A 22,417-nucleotide genomic window follows, 5' to 3' on the forward strand; every position below is an offset into this window, starting at 1 on the left:
ACTCCTGGGTCACTCCAGCCCCGTTGCGCGATCCCCTTCCCACATCTCCCCGCCTCCAGCTGCAGGCTGGTTCATTCCTCGGCTTGGCCCCACGGAAGGCTGATCCACGGGGGTGAGAACCCACCTCTTGTTGCCAGTTTCAGCTCCCTCCTGGCCAGTTATTTGGTCCTGAGCCGCCTCCGTCCTTTAGCTTTACCGGCTCTCCCCGTCCCTGCTGTTTACCCCTGGTCCCCCCCTCCCAGGCATGCCCACTCTCCTTTCGTGAGCCAGGCCCCCTCCCAGCCCTTGTCTGCCCCCACGCAGCCAGCTCCCCCGAACGCGGCTGAGCCGCACTGCATGCAGGACATCTGGCCGGTGCCTCATCTGACGGCACGAACCCGGCCCCACCTCGGCTGGAAATGCCTCCCCGGTGCCCCCGAGGGGCTGCCCGTCAGCCTGTGAGCGACGCACACCAGGTCTCTCTCACCTAAGGAGCCCCCAGCCCAGAGCAGAAACCCCTGTAATTCAAGGGTGTCCCTTGCACGCCCTCCCCTTGAGTTTCATCCCCTTTCAGATCTTCCAGGGGTTTGGCCCGTCGGCAGCCACCAATGCTGGCCACGTGCCGGCTCTGGCCACCCCACGGGAGGAGCTGTCCTGGCCCCCCACGGGCAGGGCCCCGGGGATGCGCAGTGAGGAGGCTCTGGGTCTGTGCGGCAGAGCTGTGGCGTCTCTCTCACACACCCATCACCCCAGTGGCCAGCTTTACGCAGTCTCTAGAGCGCAGACGTGGTAAGGAACGAGCCGGAGCAGGAACGAACGGTTCCCAGGGCATCCCTGCCCCTAGGAGCTCAGCGGGGCCATGGGGAGGAGATGGGATGACATGGGGTGGGGGGGCATTCAGACACTCCGTGTGCTTTGTCCCTTGAGGAAACAGCCTGATATTCTATCCGCTCTGATTCAGGCCTGGGTGACCAGGCGGGTTATTTCTAGCCGGGAGAACTGGGTCGAATGCAATCTGCTGCCTCGGGGGTTGTGCTACCAACCAAGCCGGGGCGGGCCGAGCGGAACGCCCGCCACACGCCAGTGTCCCGTCCGCCAGGGACGGACCCCACCGCGGCACGTGGGGGGTGGCTCCCACTGGGCTCAAACTAGCACGCGGGAAGAGACGGGAAAAGGGCAGGGCTGAAAGGGGAGAAACCTGGGCCAAACTCAGCAGGGGAGCTGGGGGAACCGGGCAGCAGGGGGCAATCACAACCTGGCAGCACTTTGGGGGAGTTCGCGGCCCCTGAGCAGCCGAGCTGCTGGGATCCAGCCCTCAGCGGCTGGCGGGGAGCAGACATAGGGGGCACCCAGGGGCGTGGGGAGCAGGTTTAGAGGACACGCTGGAATGCCGGGTGGGGGTGGGGAGTGGGTGTGCCACTGACATCCTGCCAGCATTCACCTGGGGGCGGGGGGAGCCCCACCACATGACATGGGAACCCCCCCAGCGCCCGGGATCCCATGGCCAGCCCCAGAGCACAGGGAACAGGCAGAAAAACTGGTGAACTGTGGCGGGAGGATCCTTGGTGGGCCGGGGCCATTCCTGCCTGGCAAAGTCGCTGGTTAACGACTCCTGCTCCTCCCTGGCAGCCGGACTTCCGGACCCATGACCCCGGCAAGGCCCGCTAGCAGGCGGGAGTGGCCCTGACGCCCCACGTGGGGCCCCGAGAGAGGCGCCAGGCCCATGTGCCCATCAAGAACCCAAAAGCCTCGGGTTCCCCATGTCCCAGGAGCGGCGCTGGTGTTATTGGAGACGTTGCCAGGGGTCTAGGAGATGTCCAGATGCCCCCTGCAACCTTAGGGGTTGGCCACCAGCTCCGGTGGCTTTCCCCTCCCCCCGCCCCGGGAAAGAGAGTAGCCGCACGGGGTCCGGTCCCCTGTGCTGGGCTGCCCACCCTGTGCCAGTGACGCGAGAGCTGTTTACCCGGCGTGGGAGCCGCTCACCAGGGGCGGGGGCCGTTTACCAGACCCCACAGCTGTTTACTGGGAGTGGGAGCTGTTTACCCCCGCGCGGAAATTGTTTACCCTCGGGTGGGAGCCGTTTACCCTTGGGCAAGAGTGGGGGCTGTTTACCAGGGGCGGGAGCCGTTTAGCAGGGGCGGGAGTGTGGAAGCTATTTACCGGGCATGGGAGCTGTTTACCGGGCACGGGAGCTGTTTACCAGGGTGGGAGTGGGAGCTGTTTACCCCGTGTGGGAGCCGTTTACTGGGCGTGGGAGCCATTTATCAGGTCCCGTAGCCGTTTACTGGGCGTGGGAGCCGTTTACTGGGCGTGGGAGCCGTTTACCAGGTCCCGTAGCCGTTTACTGGGCGTGGGAGCCGTTTACCAAGGGAGGGAGTGTGGAAGCTGTTTACCGGGTGCAAGAGCTGTTTACCAGGCATGGGAGCTGCTCACCAGGTGTGGGAGCCATTTACCAGGCCCCACAGCTGTTTACCCCCACGCGGGAGCTGTTTACCAGGCCCCATAGCTGTTTATCAGGTGTGGGATCTGTTCACAAGGGGCAGGAGTGGGAGCTGTTTACCGGGGCGGGAGTGGGAGCTGTTTACCAGATGTGGGAGCTATTTACCCCGTGCGGGAGCCGTTTACCGGGCGTAGGAGCCGTTTATCGGGCCCCGTAGCTGTTTACTGGGTGTGGGAGCCGTTTACCAGGCGTGGGAGCCGTTTATCGGGCCCTGTAGCTGTTTACCAGGCGTGGGAGCCGTTTACCGGGTGAGGCCCGGGCCACGCAGTCGGACCTGAGCCGTCCCATTGCTCAGCCAGCCGGCCAGGCTCCGCGTCACGTCACGCATCGAGCTGCGGGCTCACTGTGACCACACAGCTCATGGGTTATTCTGAGCGGTGCATCATGAGAGAAATATGAACCTCCGGGCTCCCTGCCCCCTCCTGCGCTCCGGGCCCGTCCCCTCCCCCGCGGCTCGCCAGGGCTTTCCATGAGAGGGCTTTTTCTGAGCGCTGAGCACACACGGCCGCACTCTAGCACCTTCCACCGGGATCCCCAAGCGCGGGGCGCTCACCCGAATGAATGAAGTCCGGCCCGCCCACCCACGTGGGTCTGGGATCCCCCCCTCCGAGTGACAGATGGGGAAACTGAGGCACGGAGTGACACAGAGCAAAGCCCTGGGGTGTGCAGCCAGCCGGGGCCAGAACTCCAGGTGCTCATCTTTGGTCCCCCCTCCAGGCCCACATGCCCGGCCCCACTTCTTCCTATGGTGCCTCCCGGCGACCGGGGTCCTTCGGCGGTTTGGGGGGGGGGGGGGTGCAGGGGCCCTCCTCCCATTGTCTACAAGGAGCGAGGATCCTCCCCTCCCCCCGGTTTGGGGGCAGGTTAAAAATAGCAGCCAGATGTCCCCGGCGTCAGCCCGGGGGGGCGGGGGCCGAGCCAATCCCAACCCCCCGCTATCCTTAGCGCCCAATCGCCGGCCCGGGCGTTATCTCCGCGGGGAGGAAGAGAAAGTTCCTGCTCGGCTCTTACTTGTATATGGTCAGGCCCCGGCATTCCTGGGAGTCCTGCGTCCTGACGCGGGGCCCGGGGGGGCGGGCGGGCGGCGGCCCCTTAAAACCCCCCGGCGCGGGGCCGCCGCTTCACTGGGGCGCACCCGGGAGCCGCCGGCACAGCCCCACTCGCGACCGCCGCGCACGGGGAGAGCCCACGCGTGGGGCAGGAGCTCGCCGCGGGGGCTGCTCGGTTCCCCCCTCCTCCTTCCCGGGCCGGCGAGCCCCCCGCGCGGCGGAGATGAACAGCCACAGCTGCCCCGAGGCGCCGGCGGCCGGCGAGGAGGCGGAGGAGATGCCGGCCACGGAGAAGGACCTGGCGGAGGACGCGCCCTGGAAGAAGATCCAGCAGAACACGTTCACCCGCTGGTGCAACGAGCACCTCAAGTGCGTGCACAAGCGCCTGGGCGACCTGCAGCGCGACCTGGGCGACGGGCTGCGGCTCATCGCGCTGCTGGAGGTGCTGAGCCAGAAGCGCATGTACCGCAAGTACCACGCGCGCCCCAACTTCCGCCAGATGAAGCTGGAGAACGTGTCGGTGGCGCTGGAGTTCCTGGAGCGGGAGCACATCAAGCTGGTGTCCATCGGTGAGTCCGGGCGCAGGGACACGCCCACGGCGCCGAGTGTGCCCCCGACACGCCCCTCACACCCGCAGTGCACGGTGTGCCCCCGGCACGCCTGCTCACGCTCGCGTCGCCGAGTGTGCCCCTGGCCCACTGCGCCTACACCCCCACTCATGCTCACAGCGCCGAGTGTGCCCCTGACATGCCCACTCTGCCGAGTGTGCCCCTGACATGCCTGCTCACACCCAGTGTGGAGTGTGCCCCTGATGCACCCACTCAAACTCACAGCGCTAAGTGTGCCCCTGACATGCCCGCTCACACCCACTGATCTGCATGTTCCCTGACACACTCACTCACACCCACTGATCTGAGTGTGCCACGGGCAGCATGTGCCATTGACACACCCCTCGCACTCACTGATCTGCACATGCCGCTGACACACCCACTCACAGCCACCAATCTGCATGTGCCCCTGACACACTCACATACTGATCTGTGTGTGCCCCTGACCTCTCCCTCACGCACTCTGATCTGTGTGTCAGACACACTCACCCACACACTGATCTGTCACGCACTGTGTTCTGTCTCTGACACCCCTGCACAAACCCTGATCTGAGTGTGCCACTGACACACCCCCTCACACGCACTGATTGATGTGGTTCCACTGACATTCCCCCCCCCGATCTGCGTGTCAGACACACTCAACCCACTCACCCACACACTGCTCTTTCTGACACACACCCTCACACCCACTGATCTGCCTGTGACCCTGACACACCTGCTCACACACAGTGATCAGTGTGCCCCTTACACACTCACTTACACCAGGGGGTCTCAAACTGGGGGTCAGGACCCCTCAGGGGGTCGTGAGGTTATTATGTGGGGTGTCGCGAGCTGTCAGCCTCCACCCCAAACCCTGCTTGCCTCCAGCATTTATAATGGTGTTAAATATATAAACAAGTGTTTTTAATTTATGGGGGGGGGGTCGTACTCAGAGACTTGCTGTGTGACAGGCGTCACCAGTACAGAAGTTTGAGAATCACTGACTTAAACTGATATGTATGTGACACTGACACACCTACTCACACCTGCTACTTTCTCTCACAACGTGTTGTCGCTCACATCCACTGATCTGTGGGTGTCCCTGACACACCTGCTCACACACAGGGATCTGTGTGCCCCCGACACACTCACTCATCCTGATCTGTGTGTGACACTGATACATTCATACCCCACACCCGCTGGTCCCTGCATGTCACTAACACACACACTGATCTATGTGTGTCACAAATGCCCTTGTTCCCCTTACACACACAGAGATCTCTCTCGCATACTGTGCTCTGTCACTGACACACCCACTGATCTCTGGAGCCCTGACACACATACCGATTCTCCCCCCCCCCCCCCCCCGATCCCTTCACATGGCGCTGAGTTGATTGGACACAGACACACTGAAGCTGATGGCCCCCTTACACACTCGCTTTCTCTCCCCTAGACACACACTGCGCCCTGACCCCCAGCTCTCGCCCCCCACGCTGATCTCACACGTACACCCCCCAGGTCTCTCTCTCTCTCACACACACACGCACACGCACACACACACAGCTGCTGCATCTCCCTGTTATGCAGTTCACTAGCAGGCCAGCCAAGTGCCCTGGCTCGGAGAGGTCAATTCCGGTGTCCTGGTTTTGCTTGTGTGTGTTTTGGTGGGACAGTGACACTGGGGGGGGGGCTCCCCATACCAGCCTGCCCCCCATACCAGCCTGCCCCCACAGCCAAGAGTTTGCCCCAGCAGGCTGGGCAGCGAGGCAGATGCAGGCAGCAGGAGGCCAGCGTGGGGGCCTGGCGCTTGCTGCCCGTTGCTGTGTGGGAGCTGGCCCAGGGAATGAAGGGGATTAGCCGGCTGGAGCCACACGGGCAGGAAGGAAAAACAAACGATTCTGAGGGTCCTGGCTCTCACGGCCCCCGCTGGGAACCCGCCGGGCCCCTGGGGGAAAGCTGCCCGGGGCGAGATCAGAACCAGGCCCCCATCTCTGTGCAGGGGGCTCCTGTCCTCTGATCTTCCCCCCCCCCCCCCCCCGGCTAGCTCCACCCCACCTGGCAAGGGGCGAGGGTCTCCCCTGTGACAGGCGGCACCCAGCTGGGATACAGGCCTGGGGGGGTGAGGGGAGACCTGTGCCTGCCCTATCCACTGGGGGGCATTGCCAGGCTGCCGCTGTGGGGCAGGGGGCATGGGGGCAAAGCGAGAGGGGGCAGCAAAGGGAGCTTTCTGGGCGGTCTGGGGCTTTGATTTGGTCAGCCTTCATAGGAGGGGAGGGAGGGAGTGTTTGGAGCAGCCTGCCCCCCCCCTCCCCCCGCACACTTGTTCCCCAGCGTCTTTGAGCTCCCTGTCTGGCTCACAGAGCGAAGGGAAGGGCAGGGCTCACAGATCTGACCCATGGGGCTGTACAGCTGCGCATGGGGCTAGCCCTGGCCTCCTGAGCAGAGAGGGGACCTCTCGAAGCGTGGGGCAGATCCAGCCCCAGCTCTGGCCCTTGTTGTTTGCCCAGCGCTGGTTCCATAGGGGGCTCAGCCCTCAAACATGTGGCGTTGCCGTGCGGCGGTTAAACAGCTGCCACGTCCCACCCCAGAGGCAGCTGCATTCCGGCGCGGGGCGAGCGATTCCCCTGGGCCCAGAGCCGCTTGCGGAGGCAGCAGGCCACTGAGGGTCGGAGTGGCCGTTTGCGAAGCGCCACGGAGCCGCGCCCACCCCCCCCCCCCCCTCCGACTGTCCATTTGTGATTTCATCCCTGCCTGAGCCAGGACAGAGCTTTGGCCCCTCGCCCAGGCCGGACCCACGCCGCCCTGCCCCGCCCGGCTTCCCTCTCACTCTGGAAAGTCCAAGGGGGTGGCTGCAGCCTGGCCTGGGCCCCCGCACAGGTCCCAGCCCAGGCCGGGCCTTGCTGAGAGCTGATGGCCTGGCCCTGTTCTCCCCCCCCCCCCCCCCCCAGCCGGGCTCAGCCTGCGGAGTTAACCCTTTGGCATCCAAAACGGGTTCCCTCCCTGGGAGCTCCGGGGTTGCTGGGCCAGGGCAGATGTTGCGAGCTCTGGGCAGCTGGGATGGGAGCGAGTGAGAGCAGCCAGGATGGGGTCTGGGCCCGGGAGGGCTGCCTGCAGGGTGGGGCTGAGAGCGGCTGGGGACACCCCAGGGAACTGGTGCTGCCTGACATGCCCCCTCCCCCCCGCCCTGGCGTGGGGTTCGCTCCCTCTGGCTAGCTGCGGGGGGGGACAGGCTGGCTGGGCTACGGGAGGGGCTGGGCTGGGGGGTGTCTGCAGGCCGCTGGCACTGGAGGTTACTGGGGGCTGAGACGGTGGGCAGGTGATGGTGGGTGAATGGTTGTGGGATGTATAAGGTGTGGGGGGGTGGGCTGTGCCCAGCGTACAAGCAGGGGGTGGGGATGAACTTTGTACCCAGGGGGGGCTGCGTCCAGGGGCACTGGGGGCTGGGGGGAGTGACTGGTTGTGGGGTTTGTACCTGGGGCTGGGCTGTTCCTCGGGGGGCAGGGGCCTGGGGGGAGTGACTAGTTGTGGGGTTTGTACCTGGGGTGAGCTGTGCCTGGGGGGTGACTGGTTGTGGGGTTTGAACCTGGAGCTGGGCTGTGCCTGGGGGGGCAGGGGGCTGGGGAGGGTGACTGGTTGTGGGGTTTGAACCTGGGGGTGGGCTGTGCCCGGGGGGGCAGGAGGCTAGGGGGTGGCCGCGGGAGCACGGCCTGGCTGCCCGGCCTCGGCCCCGGGGTCTTGTCGGGGGCGCCAGGCAGTTGGGGCTCTCAGGCGTGTCCCGGGGAGGCTGGGTGGGCAGCGCGGGGGGGAGGAGGTGGGGGGCTCTCAAGCGTGTCTGGGGGACGCTCAGGGCCAGTCCTCAGCACGATGGCCCCTGGGGCTGGCGGGGGGTGGAGCCAACCCCCTCCCCAGGACAGCCGGTGCCTGGCTGGGGCGGGGCCCCAGCGTGGGGCCGGGCAGCAGCTGGCAGGGGCTGGGGGGGCCGGGGGAACATTCTCCGGCTAATCCCGCTGCCTGCTCCCATTGCCGGGCCCAGCCCCTGCTCGCTCGGGGCAGCTGCCATGAGCAGCTGAGCTCGGTTCATCTGCCCCAAACCCAGTCCCCCCTTCCCCCCCCCCATCCCCTTCCCCCATCCCCGATCCCTCCAGGCCTGGCAGCTCCCCCCGCGCAGCCTGGGAGCTGCCGGCGGGGGGGCTGTTTGGGGGGATGCTGGGGTGTGGTGGGGGGATGAGGCAATGGGCAGAGTGGGTGCCAATGGGGCTGGAGGGGGGAACAACTGTGGGGGTGTGGTCCCTGGGGACAGGTCAGGGACAGCAGGGGCGGGGTCACTGGGGAAGAGGCGGGGTCACTGGGGGCAGGGATGAACAGCAGGGGCGGGGTCACTGGGGAAGGGGGCAGGGTCACTGGGGGGTGGCTGGGACTGGCTGCTGGGACGGGGTCACGGGTCAGGGAACAGGTGGGTTTACATCAGTGGGTCAAACAGAGGGACAATTTTGGGCACAACCCATTGGGGCGGGCTTGTGATGTCAGAGGAAACGGCCAATCAGCACACTGTTGACTGGTAGCTCATTGACATTCTGCCCTCGGGTTGGTTCTCAAGCAGTGGGGGTGCGGTCGAGAGTTCGCAGGTTCTGGTGCCCAGTGTGGGGTCTGGGGACGGGTGAATCATGCAGCCCCTCTTCCCGGTAAGGGGCCCGTCCCACACGCCAGGGCTGACGCCTCCCGACATGGAAATACCCCCCCGGCTCCGTCCACCTGTCCGTCCAGCCGCCCGCCCGCTCCCACCCCGGCTCCGTCTGTCTGTCCGTCCAGCCGCCCGCCCGCTCCCACCCCGGCTCCGTCTGTCTGTCTGTCCGTCCAGCCGCCCGCCCGCTCCCACCCCGGCTCCGTCTGTCTGTCTGTCCGTCCAGCCGCCCGCCCGCTCCCACCCCGGCTCCGTCTGTCCGTACAGCTGCCCGCCCGCTCCCACCCCAGCTCCGTCTGTCTGTCTGTCCAGCCGCCCGCCCACTCCCACCCCGGCTCTGTCTGTCCGTCCAGCCGCCCGCCCGCTCCCACACGGCTCTGTCTGTCCGTCCGTCCGTCCAGCCGCCCGCTCCCACCCCAGCTCTGTCCAGCTGCCCGCTCCCACCCTAGCTCCGTCAGTCCCTCCATCCAGCCGCCCGCCCGCTCCCACCGCGGCTCCGTCCGTCTGTCCGTCCATCCAGCCCCTTCCCCAGTGACCCCACCCCTGCTGTTCATCCCCATCCACCCTCCCTGCCGCCACGGCTCTGCCTCCCGACCGGCTGTGCCAGCCAGCCGGGCCGTGGTGCAGTGCATGGGCAGGGCGGCTGTGGCAGACCCACGGGGCACAGCAGGCAGTGACCGCCGGCAGGGCGGCCCCCCCGGGAGGTGGCAGGGCCGGGCAGCTGCGTGTCCCCCAGTGAACCCCGTGGTCCAGGCCTGGGGCGGCCGGCACGGCTCCCTGCCGGGGCCGGTGCCGGGCAGGGAGCCCTGCGGGAGGCCTCACGCTGCACATCAGGCCCCCTCCGCCCCCGGCTGCGCTCCCAGCCGCCCGCTGGCTCCCTCCAGCGCCGTGGTGAGCTCATCCCTCCGGAGACGGCGGGCTGGGCTGCTCCGCGCTGAGCTCAGGCGTCAGCAATGAGAGCGGGGGGGTGGCCGGAGCCGCGGGGCTGGGAAACCGAGCTTCCTGCTGGGGCTGTCTTCCCTGCCCCTCAGCCCGGGGACCCAGCGGTGCCGCAAAGCCCTCTGGGGGAAGGGTGGCAGGGTCCCCCCAGCCACCTGCCTGATTGCCCCCCTGCCTGGTGTAACTGAGCCTTGTAAACTCGTTACACGCATGGAGCTGGCGTGTCCAGAACCTGGGGGGAGCTGGGAGGGTTATGCCCCATAGGGGGGCCCCTGTGCAGCCTCGGGTCTCTCCCCTCCTCTGGGGGGCTGGGCAGGGGGCAGATCTTGTGGTGCTGGCGTGAGCACCTGCCAAGCGGGTGACGTGCTGGGATGGGATCAGCCGTCAGAAAGGCAGCAGCAGGGCGGGGCGGGGGGAGCCGGGCGGGCAGGGGACCCCACAGCTGGGCGCAGATGTTCGCTGTCTCCAGCCACCGCCCTGTCCTGGGGCGTGTTTTGGGGCCCCGTGGACGTGCCGTCCTGCGCACCGGCCCCTCCGATCCCGCCGCAGAGCCGACCCCCCCACCCTCCAATCCCCTGCAGGACCAGGGTGCTTCTGGGGGAGGTTGGGGGGATCCTCCTAGTGCGGGGACGGAAAAGGGGGATCTGAGTGTGGCCTGCCCCAGTCCCAAGGGCCTAGACATGGGGGGGAGGGTCTGACCAGAGCAGGTGTAGCTCAAGGGGGGCTGTTCCCCCCTCCAGGGATTTAAACCTGGTGCCCCTGGGTTTAAATCCCTGGGACACTGACCCCCTCTCTGCAAGGCTCTAAGCAATAACCACCGGGGGTGTGTGTGGGGATGCACAGGTCATTTCCAAACCCGGGTGCCTAACGCCCCAGCTGTGGGGTGCATCCCCTGGGGCGGGGGCTCGGCGGGCTGGGTGCAGGATCGGGCCCATGCCGCTCTGCTCAGACCCCTGGCAACATGGAACAAAGGAGCCAGTTTCTCAGCGTCCCCCCACCCCCCAGCTGCTGCCCCTCCTGGAGCCAACAGCTGAGCGGCTCCCTTTGGTGGACAAAGGCGGGGGGGGGCCTTGGGAACAGCAGCTGTTTCCCCCCCGCCCAGCCCCTCTCCGAGCCAGAACAAATCAGGATTGGAGCCCTGGCACTGCGGCTGGCAGGGCTGGGCCGCTCTGGGCCAGTCTCTTGTCCCCCGCCCCCCCCCCACAGTTGCCCCATCCTGGCCTGACCGCGGGGGTGCTCCCTAATCTCCCAGACCTGGCCCCCAGTTGCCGGAGAGGGACCAGCCCCCCCCAGGTTTCCTCAAGGTCAGAGGCTGGCTGGGCAGGACGCCCGGCCCGCGCCAGGGACCCGGCCCCTCTGCGCCCGCTCAGCGGCCTCCCCCGCACTCCCCTCCCCTCCTCCCCCCCCCCCCCCCCCCCCCCCCCGGGATCGATGGAGCCTGGCTGGGAACATCTGCAGCCCATTTCCTCCCTGGGCCAAATCCAATTGCTTTTTCCATGTCCACCGCCCCTCCCCCACCCGACGGGGGCCGCAGCGCAGAGCCCCCCGCCCCTGCCGAGCTCCCCAGCTCCCCTCACCCCACCTCACCTAGCGTCCTGGCTCCCCTCCCCCACCTGCCGGGGGCCGCAGCACAGAGCCCCCCACACCCGCCGAGCGTCCCGGCTCCCTTCCCCCCCTCACCTAGCATCCTGGCTCCCCTCCCCCACCTGCCGGGGGCCGCAGCACAGAGCCCCCCGCCGAGCGTCCCGGCTCCCTTCCCCCCCTCACCTAGCATCCCGGCTCCCTCCCCACCCGCCAGAGGCCGCAGCGCAGAGCACCTCCACCGAGCCTCCCGGCTCCCTTCCCCACCTCACCTAGCGTCCCGCCTCCCCTCCCCACTCGCCCCCCTCACCTAGCGTCCCACCTCCCCTCCCCCCCTCGCCTAGCGTCCCGCCTCCCCTCCCCAACTTACCCCCCTCACCTAGTGTCCTGGCTTCCCCCCCCCACCTAGCATCCTGGCTCCCCTCCCCCACCTCCTGGGTTCCATTCCAAGTGGAGTTTAATGGTTGGGGAGGTGGGGGGGAGCCAGGACTCCTGGGTTCTGTTCGTGGCTTTTCCACTGAATCGCTGATTTGTCTTGGGGGAGTCAGTCGCCCTGCCTCAGTTTCCCCCCTCCCAGCATGGTTGCACAGCACAGGCCGGTGCTGGCGGGGGACCATTGTTCGTCTGGGCGAGGAAGGTTTGTGTAGTGATGCCCCCGGGAGCCCAGGCTCTGCTCCGCTGGCAGGCCACTAATGATTTGCAGAGCCCCCGAGCCCGGCAGCCCCCGACTAGCGTCCCTGGCATGGGGGGATCCATGGGGCCAGGCCTGGGATGCCCGTAGTGGAGCTGCCCCATGGACATCTCAGACTCACACGTGTTTTGGGTCTCCACCTCTGAAATGCAGCCACCTCTGGGGTGAGATGCAGCTGATGTGTAACGCTCCCAGTAATGCTGGGTCCGAGACTGTCCCTCTCTGCCCCGTGGGAGGGCAGAACATGGCCGGCAGAGCCAACAAGTGCCTGGAGGGCAGGGTTCACAACCAGCCGCTTGGCAGTGGCACTGAGCGGGGGCACCCGCGTGGATATGGCCCACCCACCAGAGCACTCGCAGTGCAGCCCAGCTGGGGCACGGGGCTGGCACAGACCCAACCTGCGCAGCGCCCAGGAATGGGCCCACCAAGAAATGCCGCTTCCTCCAGCATTGGCATCTCCCCCGGGGCCCAGGTGCCCCCTCAGCCGGGCAGAAGCGCAGGGCCTGCTGGGTGTGTGAAGCAAGCCGCGCCGGCGTTCCCATCCCCACAGGCAGTGAGGCAGTGCTGCCCGGAGGAGCGCTGCCCCCTGCTGGCTGGGAGCGGGACCGGGCGGCCTTGTGTCAGAAGCTCCGTAGCGCTCCGCGCTGGCGGGGAGTCTCCCGCAGCGTGGGCTTAGCAGGATGCCTGGCAGGGGGGGCGGCCCAGGGCAGAGACCAGAGGCGCAGAGGGAGGGGAGAGGAGCTGCAGTGGGGTGAGGGAGGGGAGCAGGCTGGATTGGAGGCATTCAGTGCTCATCCTGCACTGCGCCCCCCTGCCCCGGGGCACCCCCTGTCCCTGCTGAGTCTAAAGCCTGGGGGGGTCCATTGTTAGCCCCCCCCCCCCCCCCCCCCCAGCTCTGCTCTCGGCCTGGCCCCTGCGGCTCCGCCCGGCCAGTGTTTATGGAAAGAGTGAGGAGCAGGAAGGGGCGGGCGGGCGCATTGTTCCCTGGGCCCAGGCCTGGCACGCTGCCAGAGCACGGGGTGGGGGGAGGGGCACACAGCACCCCATGCACCCCCTCTGGAGAGTCATGGGCTGGGGGTGGGGGGGCCCAGCTGCCCAGTTTGAGGATCCGGTTGGGGTGGGGGGGGTACTGGCTATGGGGGTCTTTCCTCCTGCCCCCGCCCTGAGCAAGTTGCCTCTGGCTCTCCCCCAGGAGGGGGGGCAGGATGGGACAGCAGGGGGCTGGGGGTCGGGAGTGAGGGGCACCGGGGGGGCTGCTTTGCACCTGCCAGCCGTGCCCCTGGCGCTCCCAGCCCAGTGCCCACGGGGGGCAGCTGATACCCGTGAGACCCCCCAAAAGGGGCAGCCGGCGCCCCCGCCTGACCCCCCCCTGTCCCCACAGACAGTAAAGCCATCGTGGACGGGAACCTGAAGCTAATCCTGGGGTTGATCTGGACACTGATCCTGCACTACTCCATCTCCATGCCCATGTGGGAGGACGAGGACGAGGAGGACGCCAAGAAGCAGACGCCGAAGCAGCGGTTGCTGGGCTGGATCCAGAACAAGGTGCCCCAGCTGCCCATCACCAACTTCCACCGGGACTGGCAGGACGGCAAAGCCCTGGGCGCCCTGGTGGACAACTGCGCCCCGGGTGAGTGGATCCCTGGACCTGCCCCAGACCCCCCTGTATCCATCCCTGGACGTGCACTGGACCCCCATACACCCCCTGGACCCCCAAACACCCCCTGGACCCCCCAGACCTGCCCCAGACCCCCCTATAGCCACCCATACATCCCTGGAACCCCTGGACATGTGCTGTACCCCCATATCTGCCCTGTACCCCCATACACCCCCTGGACCCCCCAGACCTGCCCCGGACCCCCCTATATCCACCCATACACCCCCCGGACCTGCCCTGGACCCCCCAGACCTGCCCTGGACCCCCCGTATCCACCCATATACCCCCAGACCTGCCCCGGACCCCCCTATATCCATCCATACACCCCTGGAACCCCTGGACATGCGCTGTACCCCCCCATACCTGCCCTGTACTCCCGTACACCCCCCATACTCCCCCGTACCTGCCTCATACCTGCCCCATACCCCCCATATCCCCAGACCTGTCCTGTACCCCCCGTATCCCCTGTACCTGCCCAGTACCCCCATAACCCTCCTATACTCCCCACACACCCCCTGCATGCCTCCCGTACATCCCTGTATCTGCCTTGTATGCTCCATATCCCCTGTACTCCCTGCACACCCCTTGTATGCCCCTTTACCTCCCTGTGCCCCCCCAAACACCCCCTGTAGCCCTGTACACACACCTGCTCTGTGCACCCCCAGACACCCTCCCTCTATACCCACACGCTGTACACTCCCCTACACACACACACCTATACAAAGACCCCTACAGCCACCCCCTGTACAGCCCCTGTTCATCCCCCCCTCCTCCCTGACAGACACCCAGCTCCCATATCCACACACCCTAAACACCTGCCCCCCCGCCCCCCCCCACACACAATGGGGCCGTCAGACCCAGACAGCTGCAAAGGAGTGATAGTGCCCTTCCGGCCGCCCCCCCCCCCATCCCCGCCCCCCTCTCAGCTTCCCCCGGGAAGCCGGTGTCCCGGCGCAGAGCCCTGGGCTGTGCCCGGCCGGATCCCCCAGCGTCACCCCCTGCTGCGCCCCGGGATGCCTAAAAGCCCCTCATCCTGCCGCCTGGCTCCACTGCCTGTCCGCACACGCTTTGGGGGTCCCCCAGCTCCCCATCCCCCCACGCATGCACCTTGGGGTTCCCCCAGATCCCCTCCCCCCCGTGCACACGCCTTGGGGGGGGTCCCCAGCTCCCCATCCCCCACACGCATGTGACTTGGGGACCCCTATCTCCCCATCCCTCTCATGCACATGGCTTGGAGGTCCCCCAGCTTCTGTCACCCCCCCCACACACACACACAGCTTGGGGGCCCCCAGCTCCCCTTCCTTCCCCACAGCCAGGGGGTCTCCTGGCTCCCCGTCCCCCCGCGCACATGGCTTGTGGGCCCCCTATCTTCCCTTTACATCCTGCCCGGCTGCCCTGCGCTGGCAGACAGCTGCTGTGTCCCACCCCAGAGGGGGCTGCATTTCAGCGCTGGGGGCGTGGTGCCCGGCAGCGGCTGGGCTTAGCCAGGCACGTCGGGGGCCGCTGGGCGGGCTGGGGGGGAGCGCAGCACCACATGGAAGGCGGCTCTCAGAGAGGCACGTGGCTCTGAGCCTATTTGGACCGGGCCGGTTCTCTGCCCTTCGCCAGCTCTCGCTGCCTGACAGGTTCCCAGCCTGGCTGGGCCAATACACCCGCCCCCACCGCTGCTGTATGGCGCAGATGGGGAAACTGAGGCACACCCAGGGCCAGGCCTGGCTCTACCCACTAGGCTCACTCCATGGGCAGCTCTAGGCTGAACAGGAGCGAGGAAGGAGCCGTCCTAAGTGCAGTTGGGGGGCCACAGGAATCTGGCTCTGGTTTGTCTCTCCCCCCACCCCAAGAGTGGGGGCTCCCATGCCCGTGGGGACCCCAGCGAGGATCCAGGAGCCCCCAGCCCGGAGCTGGCTCAGTGCCAGGGAAGCCCACAATGCCCCATTATCAGCAGGGCTCCTGGAGAGACGTCTCTCTCTGCCAAGGCCATGCCCGCCCCGCCCACCGGTCTGACGCCGTCCCCCCCGCTCCGTCCCCACAGGCCTGTGTCCCGACTGGGAGACCTGGGACCCCAACCAGCCCGTGGAGAATGCCCGGGAAGCCATGCAGCAGGCGGACGACTGGCTGGGCGTACCCCAGGTACGGGACCCCCTGCCATGCGGGGGCCAGACAGGGGGGCACCCCAGGGTCATTCTGTGGGTTGGGGCACCCCCCGCCCTGTGCGGGGGCCAGACAGGGGGGCACCCCTGGGTCATTCTGTGGGTTGGGGCACCCCCCGCCCTGTGCGGGGGCCAGACAGGGGGGCACCCCTGGGTCATTCTCTGGGCTGGGGCACACTCCTCATGTGGGGGCCAGACAGGGGGGCACCCCTGGGCACTCCAGGGCTGTTCTCTGGGCTGGGGGCCGGCGGGGAAACCAGGCATGGGCACAGCTCCCCAAGCCAGCACCCCGGGAACCAGTCTCGGGGTACACATGGGAGAGCTGCCCCTGGGGCTGGGCGGTTCTGGGTGTCACCCCAGCCTTGTTTGGGGCACAGACAGGGCCTGTCCCCGGCGCTGGGGAATGCAGCTGGGGGGTGGGAGTTGCACTGGCACCTCGGGGTGAAGGGGTTGGCAGCTCCCACTCAGCATGCCGGTCAGCTGCTCGGAACCCAGTTCTGCCCCCTCGGCCCCCCCCAAGTCAGGGCTGGGGTCAGGGAAGCCCTGGGGAGCAGCACATTGGGGCTGGGGGCTCTTAGGAGGCTGGGGGTCAGCTGTCGGGGCAGGGCTGCGTCAGGATGGGGGGGGTGTCGGTGGGGCTGGGGGGCTCTGGGGGTCAGGGCTGCGTCAGGGTTGGGGGCTCTCGGTGGGGCTGGGGGCTGTGGGGGTCGGCTCTCGGGGTCAGGGCTGCGTCAGGGTGGGGGACTTCTCGGTGGGGCTGGGGGTCGGCTCTCGGGGACGGAGCGCTCTTGGTGAGGCGCGTCAGGGTGGGGGACTCTCAGTGGGGCTGGGGGCTCTGGGGGTCGGCTCTCGGGGGCGCGTCGGGCAGGGGGCTCTCGGTGGGGCTGGGGGGCTCTGGGGGTCAGCTCTCGGGGCAGGGCTGCGTCAGAGTGGGGGGCTCTCAGTGGTGCTGGGGGTTGGCTCTCGGGGGCGGGGCGCTTTTGGTGGGGCGGGGGGCTGGCTCTCGGGGGCAGGGCACTCTTGGTGGGGCTGGGGGGCTCTCAGAGGCATGCCCTGAGCACAGGCCCCGCTCCCTCCCCCCAGGTGATCGCCCCGGAGGAGATTGTGGACCCCGACGTGGACGAACACTCAGTCATGACCTACCTGTCCCAGTTCCCCAAAGCCAAGCTGAAGCCTGGGGCCCCCCTGCGCTCCAAGCAGCTGAACCCCAAGAAGGCCATCGCCTACGGCCCCGGTAGGGCCCCACCCCCACCTGCCGCAGGGACCAGCCTGGGGGGGACCTGAGGCAGGGGTCTCTGCCTCCACACCCTGCCCCACGTGGGAGGGGCTCCTGGGAGCCAGGGCTGCAGGGAGGGGAGGGGACAGGAACGGGGGAGGGGAAGGGGCAGGAATGGGGGACACGGGGGGAGGGGGTAGAAGCACTCAGGGCAGGGCTATGGGGGAGCAGCCCCAGCTGGTGCCCCCCTTGAGCCCCCTGTCCCGGTGCCGCAGGGATCGAGCCCCAGGGGAACACGGTGCTGAAGCCGGCCCAGTTCACGGTGGAGACCCTGGAGGCGGGGCTGGGCGAGGTGCTGGTCTACATCGAGGACCCCGAGGGACACACCGAGGAGGTAGGGGCTCCTGGGGGTCGGCCTGCCGCTCCTGCACCCCCTGCCCAGGGATCCCCCTGCCCTCTGGTGGGGCCAGGGCACAGAGAGCAGGAGCTCTGAGCAGCAGGGTCTAGTGGATAGAGCAGGGGGCTGGGAGCCAGGACTCCTGGGTTCTATCCCCGGCTCTGGGAGGGGAGTGGGGCCTTGTGGGTAGAGCAGGGGGCTGGGAGCCAGGACTCCTGGGTTCTATCCCCGGCTCTGACCCTGATTCCCCGTATGACTCTCAACGACGCCCTGTACCTCGCTGCTTCCATCTCCTCATCTCTCTGGTGGGCGCCATGTGAGTGCATTGCCCCAGGGCGGAGCTGGGCACGGCCGGGGCCCCCCCAGTGGGTGGGGCGCTGGGGTACAGTCCCCAGGTGCCCTTGCGGCCCCCGGCGCAGCCTCTGCCCCAGCCTCACCTCCGGGGCCTTCCTCCGCAGGCCAAGGTGGTCGCCAACAACGACAAGAAGCGGACGTACTCGGTGACCTATGTGCCCAAGGTGGCCGGGCTGCACAAGGTGAGCTGCCCGCCCGGCCAGAGCCCCCTGGGGGTGCTGGGGGAGGATGGAGGGCTGGTACCGCTGGCTGGGCCCAGTTGGCCCCTCTGCTCAGGGCCACACAGCTGCTGTGTGAGGGTTGGGGGGCTCCCCATGTTCCGGGGGGTGTAACGATGCTGCCTCTGGCGAGACACCACTGAGAGTATCAATTCAGGACAAATTGCTCAGGACAGTCACAGCCCCAGGCTCGGGGTCCTTTGCACACCAAACCAGCCAAACATCGAGGACTTCGGTCTCACCCCACTGGCTAACCACAAGTCACACAAACAATTCCCTCAGACACTGCAGTTTCCCAGGATCACCACCGGCACCGCTCCTTATGGGGACAAATGGTTATGAAAACCAACATCCCAGTAAAAGAAAAAAGGTTCTCCTGATCCCAAAGGACCAAGGCCCTGACTCAGGTCAATATTAGGGTTACCATACGTCCTCTTTTTCCCGGACATGTCCGGCTTTTCGGCAGTCAAACCCCCGTCCGGGGGAAATTGCCAAAAAGCCGAACATGTCCGGGAAAATGGCGGCTCTGCTCCTCCCCTGACTCTTCGGCTCTGTTTAAGAGCCGGGCTGCCCGAGCACTACCGGCTTCGGGCAGGCCCCTTGCCTCCGGACCCTGCGCCGCCGGAGCCCGGGCGGGGAAGTGCCCGGCTGGGGGCGCAGGGTCCGGAGGCAAGGGGGCTGCCCAAAGCCCAAGCGCTACCAGCTTCACGGTTTGCCGGGCAGCCTCCAGACCCTGCGCCCCCGGCTGGGCGCTTCCCCTCCCGGGCTCCAGCTGCGCTGGGGAAGCGCCAGCCGGGGGCGCAGGGTCTGGGGGCTGCCCGGCAAACCGTGAAGCCGGTAGGGCTGGGGCAGCCCTTTCCCCGTGGCTGGGAGTGGGAGGGAGGAGGGGACGGAGTTAGGGTGGGGAAGGGGCGGAGTTGGGGCGGGGCTAGGGGTGGGGAAATGGGCGGGGCCAGGGCCCGTGGAGGGTCCTCTTTTTTTATTTATTAGATATGGTAACCCTAGTCAATATACAAGTCAGATTTTACCCACAAATCACACTGTTGCCAATCCTTTAGAATGTAAAATCTAAAGGTTTATTCATAAAAGGAAAAAGATAGAGATGAGAGCTAGAACTGGTTAAATGGAATCAATTCCATCCAGTAATGGCAAAGTTCTTGGTTCAGGCTTGTAGCAGTGATGGAATAAACTGCAGGTTCAAATCAAGTCTCTGGAACATCCCCAGCTGGGATGGGTCCTCAGTCCTTTGTTCAGAGCTTCAGTTTGTAGCACAATCCCTCCAGAGGCAAGCAGCAGGATTGAAGACCAAAGGAGATGAGGCATCAGCCTTTTATAGTCTCTTCCAGGTGGAAGGACCCCGCTTTTCCTTCCTGTAGAATTCACAGCAGCAAGATGGAGCTTGGAGTCACATGGGCAAGTCACATGTCCATGCATGACTCAGTTCTTTACAGGCCTCGCCATTGTTGACATGTTCATAGAATATCAGGGTGGGAAGGGACCTCAGGAGGTATCTAGTCCAACCCCCTGCTCAGAGCAGGACCAATCCCCAACTAAATCATCCCAGCCAGGGCTTTGTCAAGCCTGACCTTAGTTTGAACGTTCCCAGGAAAGCTCCGATGTGGATTGGCATCTCCCAAGGGCCATTGTCAGTTAAGTGTTTCTTGATAGGGCACTTAACTTGCAAATTCCTTTCTCAAGGAGCTGACCAAATGCTTAGAGAATGTTTTCACTTGACCAGAGCTCGGAGCTGCTTAGAATCAAATGGCATTGAGATACAAGTACCTAGCCAATTCAACCACAAAAACAATACACACATACAGACCGCGTAATCATAGCCAGCAAATCATAACCTTTCCATAGACACCTCACACGACAACCTTGGTACAATATTTGCTGCAGATACATAACAGTGGTTGCAACAATGATCTACACGGTCACAGGTTATGTCAATAATGTCACAGGGGGCTGTTCGGTTGCTTGATGGGGGGGTTCTGCCCTCGCTGCTGTGTTTTCCCCCCCCCCTCCCCGAGGTGGCTGCATTCAGAAGTGCTCTGGCAGGATCACAGGCCCTATGCAAACAGCAGCCCAGCCCCCTCCTGGTCAGGGGGCTGTGCCCCCGCCCCAGTGCCCCCCTGGCCACGGCCGGCCCTCGCCCGCTCCCCAGGGCCCGGGCGGGAATTCACCCAGCGCTCTCTCGGCCCAGGTCACGGTGCTGTTTGCCGGGCAGAACATCGACAAGAGCCCCTTCGACGTCCACGTGGGCATGGCGCTGGGTGATGCCAACAAAGTGACGGCGCGGGGGCCCGGCCTGGAGCCCGTGGGCAACGTGGCCAACAAGCCCACCTACTTCGACATCTACACCGCAGGTAGGGGCGCGGGGCGGAGGACAGGGCCTGGGCGGGGCAGGGGAGCCCTGCTGGGGGCTGGCGCTCACACTGCCTGTCTGTGCCAGGCGCGGGCACGGGCGACGTGGGCGTGGTCATCGTGGACCCGCAGGGCCGGCGTGACACCGTGGAGGTGGTGCTGGAGGACAAAGGCGACAGCACCTTCCGCTGTACCTACCGGCCTGTGCTGGAGGGACCCCACACCATCTGCGTCACCTTCGCTGGCACCCAGATCCCCCGGAGCCCCTTTGCCGTCAACGTCTCCGAAGGTGAGAGCCCACCCTGTGCCCCTGGTTGGCGCCCACTCTCTGTGCAAGCCCAGCAGCCCACCCCACGCCCCCTGGCTGGTGCCCACCCTCTGTGCCAGCCCCATACCCCCTCCCACAGTGCCCACCCTTTGTGCCAGCCCTGCAGCCCCCCCATGACACCTGGCCAGTGCTGGCCTCCATGCCAGCCCCCAGCCCATCCCACACCCCCCTGGCTGGTGCCCGCCCTCCGTGCCAACCCTACAGCCTGCCGGGGGGCGCTGGCTGACCCCTCCCCGACCAGCCGGTGGGGCTGGGGCCGGGGCACGGAGGGGATCCCGCTCAGAGAGCGGGGTGGTAGGGCAGCCTCTGCCCCTGCTGGGTGCTCCGCACAGCCTCTGCCCCCTGTGCTGCAGCCTCGGGGGAGGGGGGCTCTTCACCTCCCTCCCCCCACCCCCCCCCACCCCGTGGCAGTGCTGACCCCCCCGGCCGGCAGGAGGCACCTGTCCCTCCTCCGCAGCGCCCAGGGCTGCTCTGTGACCCGGAAGCCCCGAGCGACCTCCCCATCCCGCCAGCCCCAGCCCCACGGCGCAAACAGGAATCCCTGACTCACCGCGGCTTCCTCCAGCTGCCCGGCCGCCCTGACACAGCTTCCCCCGCCCCATTCACACTCCACCCTGCCCGGGGGGGTGGGGAGTCAGGCCCCCGATGGTGCCCCCCAGGTCCTGGGCAGCCCAGCTCCAGCCCCGTGGGCCAGGAGGGTCCAACAGCTCGTGGCTGGTCGGATGCCCGCGCAGCAGGGGTTGTGGGGCCCAGCGCCTCCCCAGGAGGAGGGCAGGAAGCTGGGGGGGTCTCTGGGACACTGGCAGGAGCAGGGGGAACGGCGCTGCCAGGCTGGGGTAAGCGGGGCGGGCCCACTAGATCCCCCTAGCCCGGGCCCTGCGCTGCGCCCCCCTGTCCCCAGTGCTCTACATATAACAGCCCCAGATATTCCTTAGCCTGCCGGGGGTGGGGTGGGGGGCTCCATTTGTCAGATGGGTAAACTGAGGCACAGGGCAAGCCGGGGTTAGGACGCCCTTGCTGCCTGCTGGGAGCAGCCACCTCTCCCATTGCTCAGTGCCCCTCATTGCGGCTAGCCCTGCCCCCCCATTCCTTCCCCCAGCTTGGTGCCCCTATTCCCCCCAGGCTGGGCCGGTCTGGGTCCATCTGCCCCCCAGTGAGACAGCCCCTTCTCCTTTTGCAGGCTGGAGGGAGGGTCACTTTAATCCTCCTCCAGCCCCTGCTCTGGGCCCATGGGCTGCCCGGCCTGCGCACAGACCCCCGGGTGCCCTGGCTGCGTGGGGTCTAGGCCGCCCAGGCTGTGAGAGCTCCCGGGTGACACGGCCGGGTGCTGGCCCACCGCACACGCCGCGCAGTCCCAGGCCAGCAAGCCAGCCGGGCGGCCTGGGTGAGGGGCAGGAGGGTGGCAGCCAGGGGCACCTCCCCACTAAGCGCTCTCTTCTCTGTCCCCACAGCCTGCAGCCCCAACGCCTGCCGGGCCACGGGCCGGGGCCTCCAGCCCAAGGGCGTGCGGGTCAAGGAGGTGGCCGATTTCAAGGTCTACACCAAGGGCGCGGGCAGTGGGAAGCTGAAGGTCGTGGTCAAGGGGCCGAGTGAGTGCCGGGCAGGAGGGGGAGCTGTGTGGGGCCCAGCCGGGAGGCGGGAGGAGAGGGCCAGTGCCCTGGAGTGTCACGGGAAAGACCCATCTCTCTCTGTCAGCCTGTCCTCGGCTGAAGCAGAGCAGTACCCG

At 66.7% G+C, this 22,417-nt stretch overlaps 1 protein-coding gene across 2 annotated transcripts in view; it reads left to right on the forward strand.

Annotated features, from left to right (window-relative positions):
* Window positions 1–3,603: 3,603 nt before the first annotated feature.
* The window catches only part of FLNC (filamin C), a 52,528-nt gene continuing 33,714 nt past the window's right edge, over window positions 3,604–22,417 (forward strand). For both annotated transcript variants that reach the window (XM_054011645.1, XM_054011733.1), the window contains exons 1-9: window positions 3,604–4,097; window positions 13,389–13,637; window positions 15,697–15,794; window positions 16,898–17,048; window positions 17,306–17,424; window positions 17,886–17,963; window positions 20,203–20,365; window positions 20,452–20,652; window positions 22,143–22,280. In XM_054011645.1, the coding sequence (XP_053867620.1) occupies window positions 3,752–4,097; window positions 13,389–13,637; window positions 15,697–15,794; window positions 16,898–17,048; window positions 17,306–17,424; window positions 17,886–17,963; window positions 20,203–20,365; window positions 20,452–20,652; window positions 22,143–22,280 (1,543 nt within the window). In that variant the 5' untranslated portion in view covers window positions 3,604–3,751. The remainder of the gene's footprint in view (window positions 4,098–13,388; window positions 13,638–15,696; window positions 15,795–16,897; window positions 17,049–17,305; window positions 17,425–17,885; window positions 17,964–20,202; window positions 20,366–20,451; window positions 20,653–22,142; window positions 22,281–22,417) is intronic.

The sequence above is a fragment of the Malaclemys terrapin genome, chromosome 1 (genome assembly GCF_027887155.1).
Source record: "Malaclemys terrapin pileata isolate rMalTer1 chromosome 1, rMalTer1.hap1, whole genome shotgun sequence".
In the NCBI taxonomy this organism is placed as follows: Eukaryota; Metazoa; Chordata; order Testudines; family Emydidae; genus Malaclemys; species Malaclemys terrapin.